The sequence below is a fragment of the Microcebus murinus genome, chromosome 9 (genome assembly GCF_040939455.1).
Source record: "Microcebus murinus isolate Inina chromosome 9, M.murinus_Inina_mat1.0, whole genome shotgun sequence".
In the NCBI taxonomy this organism is placed as follows: domain Eukaryota; kingdom Metazoa; phylum Chordata; class Mammalia; order Primates; family Cheirogaleidae; genus Microcebus; species Microcebus murinus.
This window is the reverse complement of record NC_134112.1, coordinates 52749099-52765592: the sequence shown is the minus strand read 5'-3', so window position 1 is coordinate 52765592 and position 16494 is coordinate 52749099. Positions and strand designations below refer to the sequence as shown.

Genomic DNA, 16494 nt, shown 5'->3' with positions numbered 1-16494 from the left:
ACAAAAACAATCCCACTTTAAAATTAATTCATACAAAATAAATATTTTTAAACTTCTGAGCACTGGATAGTGCTTAGAGGATAGTAACAGAGTGCTTGGAGGATAGTAACATATATAGTAATGATCTTTTGTGTAAAATAGTCTGGATTATTTAATTATTTTAAGTGACTCTAGGATCTTTGAAAAATATCAAATATGGATTTTCCAAATTCCAAAATTGAGTATCTGGCTTGACTTTTCTACAATTTTCTCAGTAAAAGTTAGATAGTACCACCTAGTGGCTGAATGACATTTATGGCAATGAACAGTTAAAGACCTAGGAGTGAACTTTGGGTGGACAGTGCAAATTAAAGGCCAAACTTATGAGCATTAATAATAAACTAATTATTTCTACTTTTGACTCTTCAGTAGCCCTCTCTGTAGTCTTTGAAAAATCCCTGATTTTTCCAGTTCTTTAAATTACTATCTGCAACACGATCAGGTTTGACAGCTGGTGTTCAACTATCTGAGTCTATAACGCACACACTCCCTAATAAACATAACTTTTGTAAAACCAATATATTTTTAAAATAAAATTATTCTACCATTTATTTGTATTCCTAAATACATATTTTAATTAAAAATATGTTTTTTGAAAACCATTAATTTCCATTTTATGAAGTGCTTGATCCATTAAATTATATAATATAGCAGTGCATAGTTTTTAATGATACATGTTATCATTAAATACCATTAGAATTCACATGATATTATTAAATAATACTTTTTAAAATTTTTGAGACTTACCAAATAATATTTTTCTTTCTGTGAAAAAAAATTTAACTCATTTTATAATTACTGAGTTGGCAAAAAATAAAGTGGGTTTCAATTATGAGAGTCCACACAATTCATTTTAATCCATACAAAATTTAAGAATAGGAAAATAATCTCCAAGAAGTTTCTATTTAAAGGTATTTATATAATAATGGCTAATGTTTTTGAAAAGGTATCTTGAGTCAACTAAGTCAGAGATTCTCGAAACCAGGTGAAAGGATCCTTTCAGGCAGAGCTCATCAAGTATGTGAGGTGAAAGGTGAAGTTTGAAAACAAAGAAATATTTCTTTGCCTTACTTGTTTAATTTAGTCCAAAGTCACTTAATATGTATTAAGTACCTACCTATCGTAGGCACATTGCAGTTATAACAAACAAATATATTTAGGAGGCTGGGAGATATTTACAAATGCAATTTAAAAGCATGTGTTACACAATTTTAAGCAATATTGACAAAGTATTAACTAATAATTACTCATATTTATTTTGACCAATAAACATTTTTGAAGCATTTGTTTTGTTTAATAATGAAAAATTCCTTTGAAAGAAAGCACCATCTAGTTTGAGCTTACCTGTTCCAAGAAACATGACATCGTACTGGCCATCTTCTGCAACAACATGATCCACCACTATCTGTGTCAATCTGTAATCCACATTGATTCGCTTGAATGTTGGTCCTCCTGCAACTGGGTATACTGACTTATACATCACTGGGTGCCGCTTTATGAAACTGATGACATCATCTGGAAAATCTCGGGTGGATTTAATCAGTGGGTCATAGGTTTTGCTTGGACACTGAAAATAAATGTGAGGAAAAACACTGTTTATGTACCTGAGAAATTCTCACTTACTTTCAATAAAGTTTTTAAGGCTTATCATCAATAATATTAAAGGAATGAACAATAGAGTCAATATGGAATCAAATGTACTTGTAAATAAATGCAGCACACCTCCAATAAATTTAAATCGAGTCTCTTCCTCAAAAATATCATAAATTATATGCATTCATTTATGTATATGTATAAAATTTCCATGGTGAATTCTTTTCTTATAAACATTAGCGTTCCTTTGAAGATTATTGTTTCTAATGCAGATACGTGAAATTTAAGTTGAAATAACTGTTAAGAAATTGATCTATAAACCTGAGAACATATGGGAAACTATCATTTTCAATTTCCTTTGAGTAACTTTATGATTTCAGTCAACTGAAACCATGTTTATCAAAAATAAAAAGGAACAAAATCAGGAGGTCACAAAAATTACTTTCAAAAAAACTTTAATAGTTTGAAATTGTAATTATGTAGTTTTTTTTATAGCTGGTGTGAAAATTATACTTTGAACAGTTTAACAGCTCTTCTCCTAAAGGATCTGTGAAGAAACCCTCAGGGAATTTTCCACTTGGGTCTAAAATTGCCTCCTGTGCGCCTTTCAGCGTTTACTAAATCAATAGTTATCACAACCTGCCCCCTGGTGGTAAAAATTAAAAAGTTCCTACTAGTAAATGAATTTGAAGTGACTTTATCCAAAAATAAAGAAATCACTTTATAATTAAACTTTTTTTCTTCAGAAAATATATTCTCTTCCAAATCCTAAATATATTTTGTTTTTCAGTATATTATAATAAATTCTTAATGGAGTAATGCATTCATTTGAAGTGGAAAAATTTAGTCAATTGATGCAGACAAGCATAGAGAAGAAAATGAGTGACATTAGGGAAAGTTTAAAAGTAGATTCTGCTTTGCCCTTATTATAGTTTTTAGAAAAGTTGGAAACATAGTCTTTACTAAACTGAACCATTTATACTATGCACTAATTAGAATCATGTTAAGGTTCCAAAAATAAAATGTACTTCTCAAAGTGTTCAAGAGAGTCATTCTTAGGGAGCCAAAGATCCTAGAGTTAGTCACAATATATGACTCCGAACCCAAATTTCATACCAATAAAATCATAATGGTTCATGAATTAGAAGTATCAAAGAAGTTGTACTTAAAAAAAAAAAACCTGTTAATGATTTTTTCTAAATAATTTAAAAATATCTTTATCTTTCACAAAAAGCTTGCATGTCTGCAATTAAGAAACTTATCCTTTCTTGATATCTGTTTACTTGTCTCATGTCTGCAGCAGAGAGATTAGAAATGTCCTAGAGTATTAGCCATTTAGTATTTATCTAGCATATTCTTAACTGAATGTTGGTCTAAAGATCTAAGTCTGTGTGCTCAATTATTATTTCTAGCACTTAGCCTTCAGCCAAGTGGAATCTGTCAACTGGATAATGGAAGGAACCTTATATTAAATAGATTAAGCAGAGACTCAAAATGGATATGGAGCTCAAATGATACAAAGCTCCTCTCCAATTATAGGCTGCATGTTTGAGGCTCAGTCAAAGGCCATTCACAGTGGGCTTATAGCATATAATGCCTGTGGTTCAATCTGGTTGGTCTATCATTAAAATCAAAGCAAGAGCAAGATTTTGCCTGCATTACATTTTTGAAAGAGCCCGCCAACTTAAAAAAACTCTTTTGACTTTGCAGCTGTAGTTATGCAGTAGCCAAAATTTCAAAAGAAATAATATAATGACATTCAGTCCACAAGTTGTGATATCAAATTTTTAAATAATTACAAATTTTAATGTAAGAAAGTGTAGTTGAATAAAAATATGAACATTTTAGCAAATAAATAAACATGCCAATTTTCTTCATTGCTCACCTCTGACAAAAAGGTTTAAGTGTAATAAAATCTAAGAAAAAAAGAAGAGAAGGAAAACCTGGTTTCTATTGACTATTATAAAATGATCTTTGAATATATATTTTTTCTTATGGCAGCTTTTCCTCATGGCATGCTGCCAGTGTTTGGATAAGATCTTTATCCTCTGGGTTGCTATGCGTGATCTCTCAGGTCTGAGTCTCCACTATGCTTGCACAAATGAAAATGATTTGGTAGAGTTACTCCCTGAGGTTTAAGATAGTATGGTTTGAACCAAATATTGTTATTTTAGTACATTCAAACCAGTGGAATTATTGCTTTGATATCATATAGCTGTGTAGCACAGATCTAAAAATAACTTGAGATGCCAAGCAACATACGCAGGTAAGAGTAAAGTATAAAAGAAAAATTCCATAGAAGAAAAAGAGAAAGTATGGGAAATGCTATATCTAAAGCAAACTGTTACATTAAATTATTTATTTTCTTTCAAAAGAGCCTAGAAATTTTTCTTATTGTAGCTATACATTCCAGGTATTAAAAATCTAGTGAGTTTTTCTCTGTATGTATGTACTTTTAATTTCTAGATATTAACACCTTCCATTTGAACATACCAAAGGGGGGGCATTTACTTCTGCCTCCAGTTTTCTAACATTGGCCTAACTTCCACCACTTTAGTTTCTGTGAGTGTAGGAAATAAATCAGGAAACTTATCTGTGTCTCTACCTACTGTTTTATAAAACTCAAAAGACATTTAAAATTTAAAGACAAAGAAAAAAAGAGAAAGCTATTACTGAAATTTTAAAATGCCAGTATCTTGCTCGAAGCATTAATACCATCTCAAGACTAGAAGAGAACCTGCCTAGACAAACTGTGAGATGAAAGGGTAAACCCAACAGGAACAGCAACCAGCCCTGGTTCAGCGCCTATCTCCCATGGCTGACTGCCATCGCTGGCTAGGTGTGATCGTGTTATGCTTGGCAGCACTGCGTGTTTGTCTAGGGCCTTTAGTAGTGGAGTGGGAAGCAATGGATAAGAGGAGAGAAAGAGTTTTTATCCAATGAGAGATCTTTGCCCCTTGGCAAAGCCCCAGACAGCTGTTAAAGGTTTTCTCCCCCTGCGACTTCAGGCTGTTCTCTACAGATTGCAGTTTTCTTTTAAACAAATGAGAAAAATGAACAATGTGCAGGGAAGACATGGCACAAGGAAGGACTGAACTAGGCTTTCATTTTCAGCAAACTGAGAAAAATAAACAATTATTAAAGGAAGTCTGAGTTTTATTTATAAAGTAAAAAATGCAAATGTAATAGGTGCCATCTTATCCTCCTGCTTATTCATCTAAGAGTCAGCCTATAACAGATATGGGCAAGGAGAGAAATAATATTTAATACCAGAGATAGAAAAGCCAGGGGCTGGCTGGGCACGGGGGCTCACTCTTGTAATCCTTGCACTCTGGGAGGTGGAGGTGGGAGGATTGCTTGAGGTCAAGAGTTGGAGACCAGCCTGAGCAAGAGAGACCCCGTCTCTACTAAAAATAGAAAAAATTAGCCAGGCGTGGTGGCGCATGCCTGTGGTCTTAGCTACTCGGAAGGAAGGATGAGGCAGGAGGATTGCTTGAGCTCAGGAGTTCAAGGTTGCAGTGAGCTATGATCAGGCCACTGTACTCTAGATGGGGCCACAGAGCAAGACTGTCTCAAAAAAAAAAAAAAAGAAAAAAGAGAGAAGCCAGGGCCAAAAACACAGAGGTAAATTTCTCTGTCTCTCTCTGAGTTTCCCTTTCTCTCAGAGGAATTCCCATACCAGAACAAGCAAAACACTATTGAACATAGTAAGTAGCCTGGGATTTGAAGAACCTCATTATAAAAGCAAATGTTGGCCCTGTGGAAAAGAGAGCAGAAAGTCTGTTGGAAAGGCTGATTCATGTTAGAAGTCCATGGCCTCTCACCATATGAGAGAAACACAGCCTATGCATAGGGAAACAACAGTGATGTTTTATCATACACCCACTTCAGTGTAATCAGTTTCAGGAACCTGGAGTCAGAAAGCTTCTAGCCTTGCCTCTGCTAAACTCTAGAAGAAATAGAACCAAAAATATCCTCAGTAATTTAGAGAGGTGGTGACAAAAGTAATAGTTTGCTACTCAACAAATGGAAAGCTGTGGAGTGAACAAATATTAGAAAGTAAAACTGTAAATTCAATATGAAGAGAGATATGAATGAGCCACGGATGACTAAAATGAGTTTTTTTCCAAAGTTTTCCATAGTTTATAAATTAATTAGGAAAGACTTAAAGTAAAACAAACAAAAAAACCCAACAATAATAACAACAAAATGTTAGCCATATTCCTCATGTGCACAAATGGGAAGACAGAGTGAGACAGTGTGAGAGGATCTTGTATCATACTCTGCATTTTTCAGTCTCCTTTGGTAAGACTATGATAGTCTAACACTATACAAATCGATAGAAAGTTTTGAATACTATTTTTGAATTACATATTTTTCTTTGATCAGTTACACCTATGTTTGGAAGTCAACCTTAAAACATCTATTTTATAGTTTTCTAACATCTATTTTCTATTATCTATTTTTAATATAAACAATATTAAAAAAATTCTGCATGGGACCAGCACAGTTTACAACCAAGATCTGATGCAGAAGATTAACAAACACATAACATTCTAAGAATCCTTGCCTCTCTGTGAAAAGACTGTGTTACAGAATTATGCTGATGCTCAAACCACATAGTTTAAGGAGCAGAAAGAGAAAACAGGGTGCCCAAAAAGTTCTGAACTTGTGGATTCCACGGCTGCCCCAAATCCCTGCTGCTGAGAATAGCAATCAAGGTAAAAGTCTGAATTTCTCAGGAGTAGTTCTAGTACTACTTGGAGCACCATTACATACATTCAGTCTGCTATGTAAACACAGTTATTGACATTAGGTATTATTATCCTATGATCTTTTCCCTCCAGGATTTACTTTCCTAAAGCAAAATCATAAACCAATCTCAGAAAAGGTAATGATGCCTTGATAAGTTATAGTAAAAAAAGACTTTTCTAGAACAGAGGGACATGCCAGGACCCAGAGCTGGTCCATGATGGTGTATTTGAAAGATGAATTTTCCAGTGGACCTGGAATCAAAAGAACTTTGTAATTTCTCAATGTCTCTTATAATGCTATAAAGTCCAATTAGTTAGGGCTGTGGTCCCCAAGCCCCAGGCCAAGGCCCGGAACCAGTTGGTGGCCTGTTAGGAAAACACGGCCGAGCATCCCTGCCTGAGCTCCACTTTCCCAACATGCACCCTCCTGCACCCCCCTGTCACCCTCTCCTTAACCCCCATTTGTGGAAAAATTGTCTTCCATGAAACTGGTCCCTGGTGTCCAAAAGGTTGGAGACTGCTGATTTAGTGAAAAATAAATAAGGACTGTCAGACCTATCTACAGCCATATTCCAAATTTGTGAGTTTTTAACCTCACAGCAGAAAAGAAGAGCAATAAGGACCCTACCGCAAAGAGAAGAAATTATTTAGCCTTTAATTTTGATTTTCTCTAGAGAAAAATCCATGTGAGGACTTGTCCATGATGGGCCTTTTTGTTTAGACAGAGATTTGAAATGTTATAAACAGACAGATATTTCATTATTTTATTTTACATTTATTTCATTATTTTACAATGATGGTAGTTCAAAAATTGCCTAATATTGTTTTTGTTCTGGGCTGTTAAATGAAATACCTAATAGATTAATATATAAAAGAGACTTTTGAAAGAAAGATTTTAAATTTTGTAAAGATCTGAATTCCTGAATAGAATTGGAGAGGGGAGATATTTATTCAAGGAATATTTGAGATTGTAACAAGTTTTATAGAACTTTTCAATATGTTTTTCAATAAGGTTTTATAGGAAATTCTTAATCAAGTTTTGTTAATCAATTTACAGGACATTTTAATATTTTTTTCATCATTAAAAGGACACATTACATTCAGAAATAAACCAGGGAAGGTAATGAGCAGGAAGAAGGTTAACTTAGTGGTTAATGTTTTAGTTGTTTGTTTTGTTTGAGACAGAGTCTTGCTCTGTTGACCCGGATGGAGTGCCATGGGGTCAGCCTAGCTCATGGCAACATCAAACTCCTGATCTCAATTGATCCTCCTACCAGCCTCCCAAGTAGCTAGAACTACAGGTGCCGCACATGATGCCAGGCCAATTTTTTATTTTTAATAGAGATGGGTTCTCCCTCTTGCTCAGGCTGGTCTCCAACTCCTGAGCTCAAACAAGCCTCCTGCCTCGGCCTCCCAGAGTACTAAGATAACAAGTGTGAGCCACCATGCCTGCCCAGCTTAGTGATTTGATATTTCATGTGGCTTAGTGTTTCTTTTCCCTACATTAAAAGAAGATAAAAGAAAACTAACCACACTCTATCCCTGCAAAAAAAGAAAAAGAAAAAAAAAAAGATTTAGAACTGAAGATGAGCATTTTTCAATGTGTATAGTGTCAGACAGTGGAGGAGGCACACCTGGCATGAGAAGTTAAGTCTTTAGATACTCAGGGGGATTTTTACCAAGTTTTAGTGTTCCTCGAATAGGGCTTTGTTTCAAACTTTTGAACCAGGAAATTTACAGGAATCTTTGGAATCACCATTTCTACCACCTCTGTTTGGCATCTTTATACAAAAAACAAAAGAAAAAAACCCACATTTTTTGGTGTTTAAGCTATTAATAGGGATTGCAATGCATTTATCTTTCATCAATTTCCACATAAAATAAAGCTATGAAATCATAATAAAAGATACCTATAACTACTTCATTTTTCTCCCTTCTAAAAAAAATGGAGCATCAGTTGGCAAATTCATGTGTGAAGTTTTATATTTAAAAGTAAAGCCAACAAAATGAATAGTAAAAGCAGCAACAATTTGGGTGAAAATGGAAATGAATTGCTATTTTTACAAAAGTACACATTTAGAAATCATCAAAAACTGTGGCAACTGGTTCAAGAGTAGTAAAACACACATTTCACAAATATTTGAACTTCAAAAATAAATGCTTTCTTCTCACCTTATTGTTAAGGAATGGTTTAAAAACTGAAACTCACTTTTGAGTAAACACTAATATTTTATACTTACTCACAAATCTTAAAAATTCTTTGTCAACACAAAATGAAACTACATAGTACATCATTTATAATAAATCAAATATCAAAATTGAAATCTTCTGCCTTTATCAATCTTCCTCAGATTCTGAATTTTCTAGCAGTCTGTTATTTTTGGCCAAATTCTATTTCTTATTTGACCTGTACCACTCACTGTATGATGGATTCTTCCATATTTTGTTTCACTTGAAACTTTTCTTATTACCAAGATTCAGCAAGTCAATAATGATAGAAAAAGTCCGCCCAGACAAAATATGATTTGTTTAGACATTTTATTTGGACAGCAGAGGGCAGAAGAATCACTCGAAGTGAAGGAATTCTATAAATGCATCCTTGAGTTTTCAGGCTTATTAACATTGCAGAGCAGTGATATCATGATAAGGCTAGGAGTTTAAGTTTCACTTTTTGTCAGAGAAGTACAGCATTCTGCCAAAGCCAAACAATCAAAGTAAGCATGGCGAGCTGAAACTTGCAGTGTTTATTTAACCGAGTGATAATGCCAACAGAAGTCACTACTGGGAGAACAACTTTGAATTCAATCTTAACAGCAAAACAGATGCAGAAAATATAAAAGCAAAATTACATTTTAAAAAATCTACTTAGAAATGTTAACTTAAGTGTAAAAATGGCTTTTTGTAAAGGTCCTAACCATTTCATAGAAAGCAAATTATTCAACAATGCTTTTATTAAAGTAAGATGTGTTCCTCTGAATTATAATAAAATAAATGACAAGTGTAGTAAGGCTTCAAAACTTCATTTTTACTTGTGCAGAGAACAGATCAGTCCCTATAAAAATAATGTAAGGTTCTGTTTGGTTGTTCATTTTTATCACTTTGAAAGTAGAACTAAATGGAGGTTAATAGCTGTTGACATGGAGTTAGGTGGACCAAGTTTAATTCCAATCTAACCACATTACAAGCTGTGAGATCATGAACATGTGTTTATTTTTATTGGGCCTTTTCTTATCCATAAAATTGGGAAAATAATACCTACACTATTTTGTTGTTTTAAGAATGTACTGAGATAACATACCATGTTTCCCTGAAAATAAGACCTACCCGTAAAATAAGCCCTAGCAGGATTTCTAAGCATTTGCGCAATATAAGCCCTACCCTGAACATAAGACCTAGTGATGGGCGTGGCTACGCAGCAAAACCCATGCATTTCGTCGCAGAGCCACAAAGAAGATGATCAGGCCTTCTCATCTGCCCCATCGTGACAGCTACTATCCCAGAGGTGACGGAAAGATGCAGGCAGCTGCACCAACAAGGTCCACACCCCCTGTCAGGTCCCGGCCATCCTGTGCGTGCTGCAAGCTGAGGCTTTGAGGGGAAAATAACACATGAAAATAAGCCCTGGGGTGTCTTCTTGAAGAAAAATAAATATAAGACCCTGTCTTATTTTCGGGAAAACATGGTAGAAGTGCTTATTACAGTGTCTGTATCATGAGGAATGTTCAGTAATGATTATGGACTAAAATTTCTGAGCTGGAGGCTTGCAGAAAACAGAAACAATCATAGCATCACATAAACAAAAATTATTAAAATTAGGATGCTTAAGAAAAAATAGATAAGAGGGAATGATATGAGGTAATGTAAAAATAAATGCAGTTACTTTTAGGTGGGACATTCAACAGTATATTGATCTAGAGATTATGAAGGAATAGATGAATAATTAGGGAATATTAAAGAATAGGGAGAGGAGACTGGTCAGAAAACTCCAATATCCCTCTTCATTCTGCTATTTTGGCAATGTGATATTGGGAAAGTTACTTAAGTATTATGGGCATCCATTTCTTCCTCTATAAAATGAGGGTAAACTATGTGGTCTCTATCATCCATTCCAGTTCTTACATTCTCAAATTTTACTAGTATAGATACTTGATATGCTGTGAAATATAATTTCAATGATTTTATGTGTAGAGTTATCTAAGACAGTAAAGTATCTGTGATGATTTAGATATAGACGGTTTGCTAAATAATTTTGAAATTTTCAAGAAAATTTCTACAGTGTAAACACTGTATTTTGAGTAGTGAGCAGCATAATTTGGTGCTTCTCATTGAGGAAAAGCACTCCTCACTGACATTTATGTTTTCCTCATTTATATAAAGCATATTTATGTAATAGTTTTTCATGTCAGATATATGATGCTCCTAACTTCAACATCGGAATTCCAAATATAAAATAGAATATAGAAAAGCAGATGATAGCATTATATACAAACAAAAAAATAAGATTAAAAAAAATGCCTAAAGAAATAATGAAGTAAAGAGGCTACCCATCTATGCATGATTATAGATATTTTCAAATTTGGTCATAATGATTTCAAAGAGAATATACAAGTATCTAGTTACTTGCAAATAATTGCTATCCTTTAGCTACCATAGCTTTCTAGATACAGCCTGTGGAAAGCTGTTAGTGGGAGCGGCTGTTGCCATTCTTACACAGAACCAATTGGATGGCGTTGATCACTAAAAACTATTTAAAAATATCTGACTATTATTACTTTTATACTAATAAATTTATACTGATTTATGTAATTGTTCCTCATCTAAAAACAGCACAGATATAGTCATGTTTAATTCAGTATAATCAGAAGGAACTTCCTTCCCCTGTTTTGAGCAGGATTTAAAAAAAAAATCTCTCTAAGTTCTATAAAATGCTATAGTTTACCTGATCAAAGAGAGTTTTCTAGTGGAGTCCTCCAGAGAGAGACTTTATCCTTCTGTTTCCACTACTGATTGTAGCCTTAATAGGGGCTACAGATAAAAGATTAGTTATAAGGCATAATTCTCAAAGCTCAATTTCAGATGCAAATGTTTGCACATTTAAAAAATTCTTATAGGACATCTATGAGAAATACTGATATTGAGAAAGAATTAAGAAATAATGTTAAATGGCTTTTCTTTAGTCCTAATTATGCTTTTCTTTTCCCACATTGTTAGAAAGAAAGTTAAGTATCTTTGATGGTTTAGATATAGACAATTTGCTAAATAATAATTTTGAACTTTTCGAGAAAATATCTACAGTGTAAACACTATATTTTGAGTAGTGAGCAGCATAATTTTGTGCTTCTCATTGATGAGAAGCACTCCTCACAGACATTTATGTTTTCCTATTTTGGGGGAGTCACTTACATTTCAGGGAAGTGGCTGTGTACTTATGAGGACAGTAATGTATGTTCTCAAGCCTCACATGACATTCATAGTTTTTCAGGCAGGAGCTGACAGCAACCACCTCTACAACATTTCTAACTTACACTATAATTGGACAGTAAAGTAACCTTGATGCATTTTAATTTTCTGAGTATTGCAAGACTCAACTGCTGTGTCTATATATGCTAAAAATTTCTTGTAACTAATATGGATAGTCTCAGCTTTAGATTATTTCTCCTATAACATCCAGATAATTGAAAAGAACTTCATGGCCTGAATGGTGACAGTCTATATTTTTTAAAACAAACTCATATAGAAACAGTTTAGAATGTGATAGTTCATGATATTTAATCCCAAAATATTAATAAAGTAAAATTTCTCCGGCTAGAGGTCTTTTCCAAATTTTAATCTCTCTCTCTCTCTTACACAAACACATACACATACAAACACACACACGTAAAAATCTTCCATGGAAGGTAAAAAAAAATAATTTAACATATTTTTAAGTACAGTATCATAGTGTAAGAACTAAGAGCTATGACTTAGTATAAGAACTAAAAACTTGAACTTATAGTATTATAAGAACCACGAACTTGGAGCTTGGGGTTAAAACTCAGCTCCATCATTCACCAGCTTTGCGGCCTTGGGCAAGTTACTACACCTGTCTGTGCCTGAGATTCCTCACCCGTATAATGGAATTAATAGCACCTGCTTCATTAAGGAATAATGTTAAATGGCTCTTCTAGGGTTACGAGAATTAAGTAACTTAAGATTTATAAAACTTTTAGAGGAGTTATCTGCACACCCTAAGTGCTATATTACTGTCCAACAGTCAGTAATTAAAACTAGAAAGCACAGCTTTGACATTCAAAGAAAAAAACAGTAAAAGGAAAAATGGAATAACCCAATTAAAAATGGGCTGAAGACTTGAACACACATTTCTCCAAAGAAGACGTACATATGGCCAACAGGTACATGAAAAAATGTTCAATGTCATTAATCATCAGAAAAATTAAAATCAAACCCACAATGAGAGATCACCTCACACCTTTAAGGATGGATATTATACAAACAAAAGATAAGTGTTAGGAAGGATATGGAGAAATTGGAAGCCCTGTACACTGTTGGTGGGAATGCAAAACGGCACACATAGAACGGCACACATGTCATCATAGAAAACAATGTACAAGTTTCTCAAAAAATTAAAAATAGAACTATCATATGATCCAGTAATCTCACTTCTGAGTATTTATCTAAAATAATTGAAATTAGGATCTCAAAGAGATATTATCACCCTTAGGTTCATCACAGCACTATTCATAATAGCCAAGATAATAGCCAAGAAAAAACCTAAGTGTCCATCAACCCATTGGCAGACGAACGAATAAAGAAAATGTGTTATATAAAATGGAATTCCATTTGGCCTTTAAAACGAAGGAAATCTTGCACTACGCAACGACATGAATGATCCTTGAGGACATTATGCTACATGAAATAACACGTTCACAGAAAGACAAATACTGCATGATTCCACTTATATGAGGTTATCTATAATAGTTAAAATCTTAGAATAAAGAGTGGTATGCTGGTTGCTATGGGTTGGGGAGGAGAGAAAATGAGGACTTAATAATTAATGACCCACAACCACGCTTGACTAGCTTTAAAAAAAAAAAATAATTAATGGGCATAAAGTTTCAGTTAACCAAGATGAAAAAGCTCTAGAGACCTGCTGTAAACTTTGTACCTATAGATAACAATAATGTATTATACACTTAATAATTTAAGAGGGTAGATTTTATGTTAAGTATTCTTATCACAACCTAAAAAGAGAGAAAACAAAAAAGTGAATCCTGAAAATCATAGTATTATTTGAAAAAAAAAGTTTCTACAACAATAGTGATCACCTTATAATCGGGCCAGAAAACATCTCTGAAACAAATTTATATTGAGCGATGAAAGGGAAAATAGAGATGGCTGTATAGTGTGCTTCCCAAATTTAATTATGTTATATAACAGGAAGATGAAAAGAGAATTCAGAAAGCATAGCTATCAGATGGTTCTCCTTTAAAAATGAACATATGAAAACAGAAAAGACAATATTCAGTAGAATTTGATAGGTTAAGTCAACATTTTTCTCAGAAATTTTGACAATTATTTTAGACCTTTTGGTAGAAATATTCGAGTAAATCCAAAATGAATAAAAAAGGTATTTTTCCCTCCCTCCTATTAGGTGAATTAATTAATCCTGATTTGTTTAAATAACTTAAATTGTTTTAATCATATCAACAGAATTTTAAAAGGCACATATAGCATTTCCAACTGCAGTTGTTTTTCTTTTTAAACAAATAAATAAACTGGAAAATACATTTCTTATGTCATCTGTGTCTTAAACATGATTTATCCTATTTGAAAAGAATTTCGGACTTAGGGTTCTCTAAAATCCCTTCCCATCTAAACAAGGCATATTATTCCAAGATGCAATAAAATAAAGAAATATGCATACCAAGAAAAGAGATAATTTAAGTGAATCATTATGATGTGATCTTTTTCAAAGTAGAAGCAGAGATTAGAAGACTCTTTAGCTATATAAAGAGCTGTATGTGAGGAATAAAAACTTATTTGGCATTTCCAGCTAATTTATAATATTTGTCACACTAGACAACTAAATCATTTTGATGATTTTATAGACATGTTGGGATAAAATCTATATTGTCAGCAGAGTCTGCTCCTTACAATATAGTTCATGGTTTCCCAAAGTACTTAAAATTCTTTTTCAAAAGAGACACATTAAGTTTCAGTGAAGGATGGAAATGCTAATACATCAATGTAAATAAATAATAGTTATTTAAAAATCGAGAGTGCATGTTATGTTGCTGTGGCAAATAGCACAGTTTATTATAATAAAACTAGGAATCAGATATAGGCTTAAGAAAATAATTTGATTATTAGGTTGAATACATACTGTACCAGGTCGTGGATAAGGAATTCGTCCATCATACTGCACCCAACGATGGTCTGCACTTTCCTTATGAGCATATGGACCATTAAAAACTGCTCTGATGTCAGCCATGCTATACACACAAACAGCAGAGCCTTTGAAGATGGAACTGAAAGAAAGCAACAGGATTTAATCATTCACAGATTCATTCAATCACATTTAATAAGCATATACTATAACCAGGTGCTATGGAAAATATTTCCTTAGCACATTCTGTCTGATAAGTGCTGCAGACAAAATATGCTTATGTCTTCAAGTTGCTTATAACCAAGCAACTCTACTATAAATAAAGTGTGATAATAGCTACATTAATGGTAATTATATTTAACTAAGTGGCACATGGATGGGAACCCAGTACAGTGCTGCCAGTTAAGTTTTCGGGGAGGAGGTTTCCTGTAAATTGACGCCTGATACATAAATAGAAATTATCTAGAAAAACTGGAAGATAGAGAGGAATATGCAGAAAAAAGTATTATATTTATCCATATTCTTCAATTTTATTCGAAGATATTATAGCATAATGCTTTCCAAAGAGTTTAATAAAAGTTACATTACCTACTTTCTCAAAAAGAAATCATTTAGATATATGAATAATAATCATCTTTTTCATCTGTTTTCTTAAAGTGAATGAATGTTCACAAATATTGGCTGTTAAATAATTTATTCATATGAGTTTTATTAAACTGATTTTAAAATGTTGAAACAATCTTTTTCCTTTTTTCTCTTTCTTGAATTCATGAGTTTGTGTTTTACAGTAACTTATCTGACACTTAAAGTTATCATAGTTACACAGTATTTGAGGAAGTATTAAGAGACAAAAAAGCTCCATAGGAATTTTACAAATTTTTTCAAACTAATGATAAAAATTGTTGTCACTCATCAGATTTTTTTTTTTTTTTTGGAAATTAAAAAGACATTTTGAGTCTAAAACTTTTGGAGATTCCTGTTCTTAAAAACAAGATCACTCTTTATGATCTAAGAGACATATTATTAATATCTCAGCCATAATAACCCACATGAACTAATGACTCTCTAGCATGAGTAACTCAATGATTAATATTCTTGGAATGACATTAATGGGAAAAACTGAGAGGTAATGGTAAACAGGCAGTTGGGAGAAAACTAGCTGCTAAGAAGAGAGGTGACATTCTCATAAAATCACATAATCTGCCTATGACATTTTAAAGGAATAGTACATCATGCTTAATGGTATTGCCATCAAGGCAGGTTAATTATGGCTTCTCACCGAACGAAGGATGTGATATGCATTCCGACATTACCTCAGTCTTCGGGACGGCATTAAAAATAAAACAATAAAGTACACAAAGAACAAAGAGCTGACTTGTAACTTCACACTCTGGGTGGGCAGAAACTTAATAGGAGAAAAAATGAACTATCTTGGGGCTACATTTTCCTGGCACATATCAGTGCCTTGTGTGTGGAACACACAGTGACTTCAAAGAAAGTTCTGTGATTGGAAAGATGCCAAGAAAACTAGAGCTGAGATACTTAACTTGACTAACTACAGGCACTTCTTCTTGCACCTTTTTATATTCAGATATAAATTAACAGAAAAATGGAGGTCAAAATAGCAACTTCTTAGAGTATCTTCTTTATTCTCATATTTAATATTCATATTCTGTATCTTATAATTAATGAGATAGTATTTTGTGTTCTGATATATTCTGA

General features: G+C 33.3%; 1 protein-coding gene across 1 annotated transcript in view; it reads right to left on the bottom strand.

Moving 5' to 3' along the window:
• SEMA3D (semaphorin 3D) overlaps nt 1–16494 on the bottom strand; it is a 191926-nt gene that overhangs the window by 22608 nt on the left and 152824 nt on the right. The window contains exons 11-12 of the mRNA XM_012779523.2: nt 14770–14914; nt 1384–1606 (exon numbers count right to left, since the gene is read on the bottom strand). Of these exons, the coding sequence (XP_012634977.1) occupies nt 1384–1606; nt 14770–14914 (368 nt within the window). The remainder of the gene's footprint in view (nt 1–1383; nt 1607–14769; nt 14915–16494) is intronic.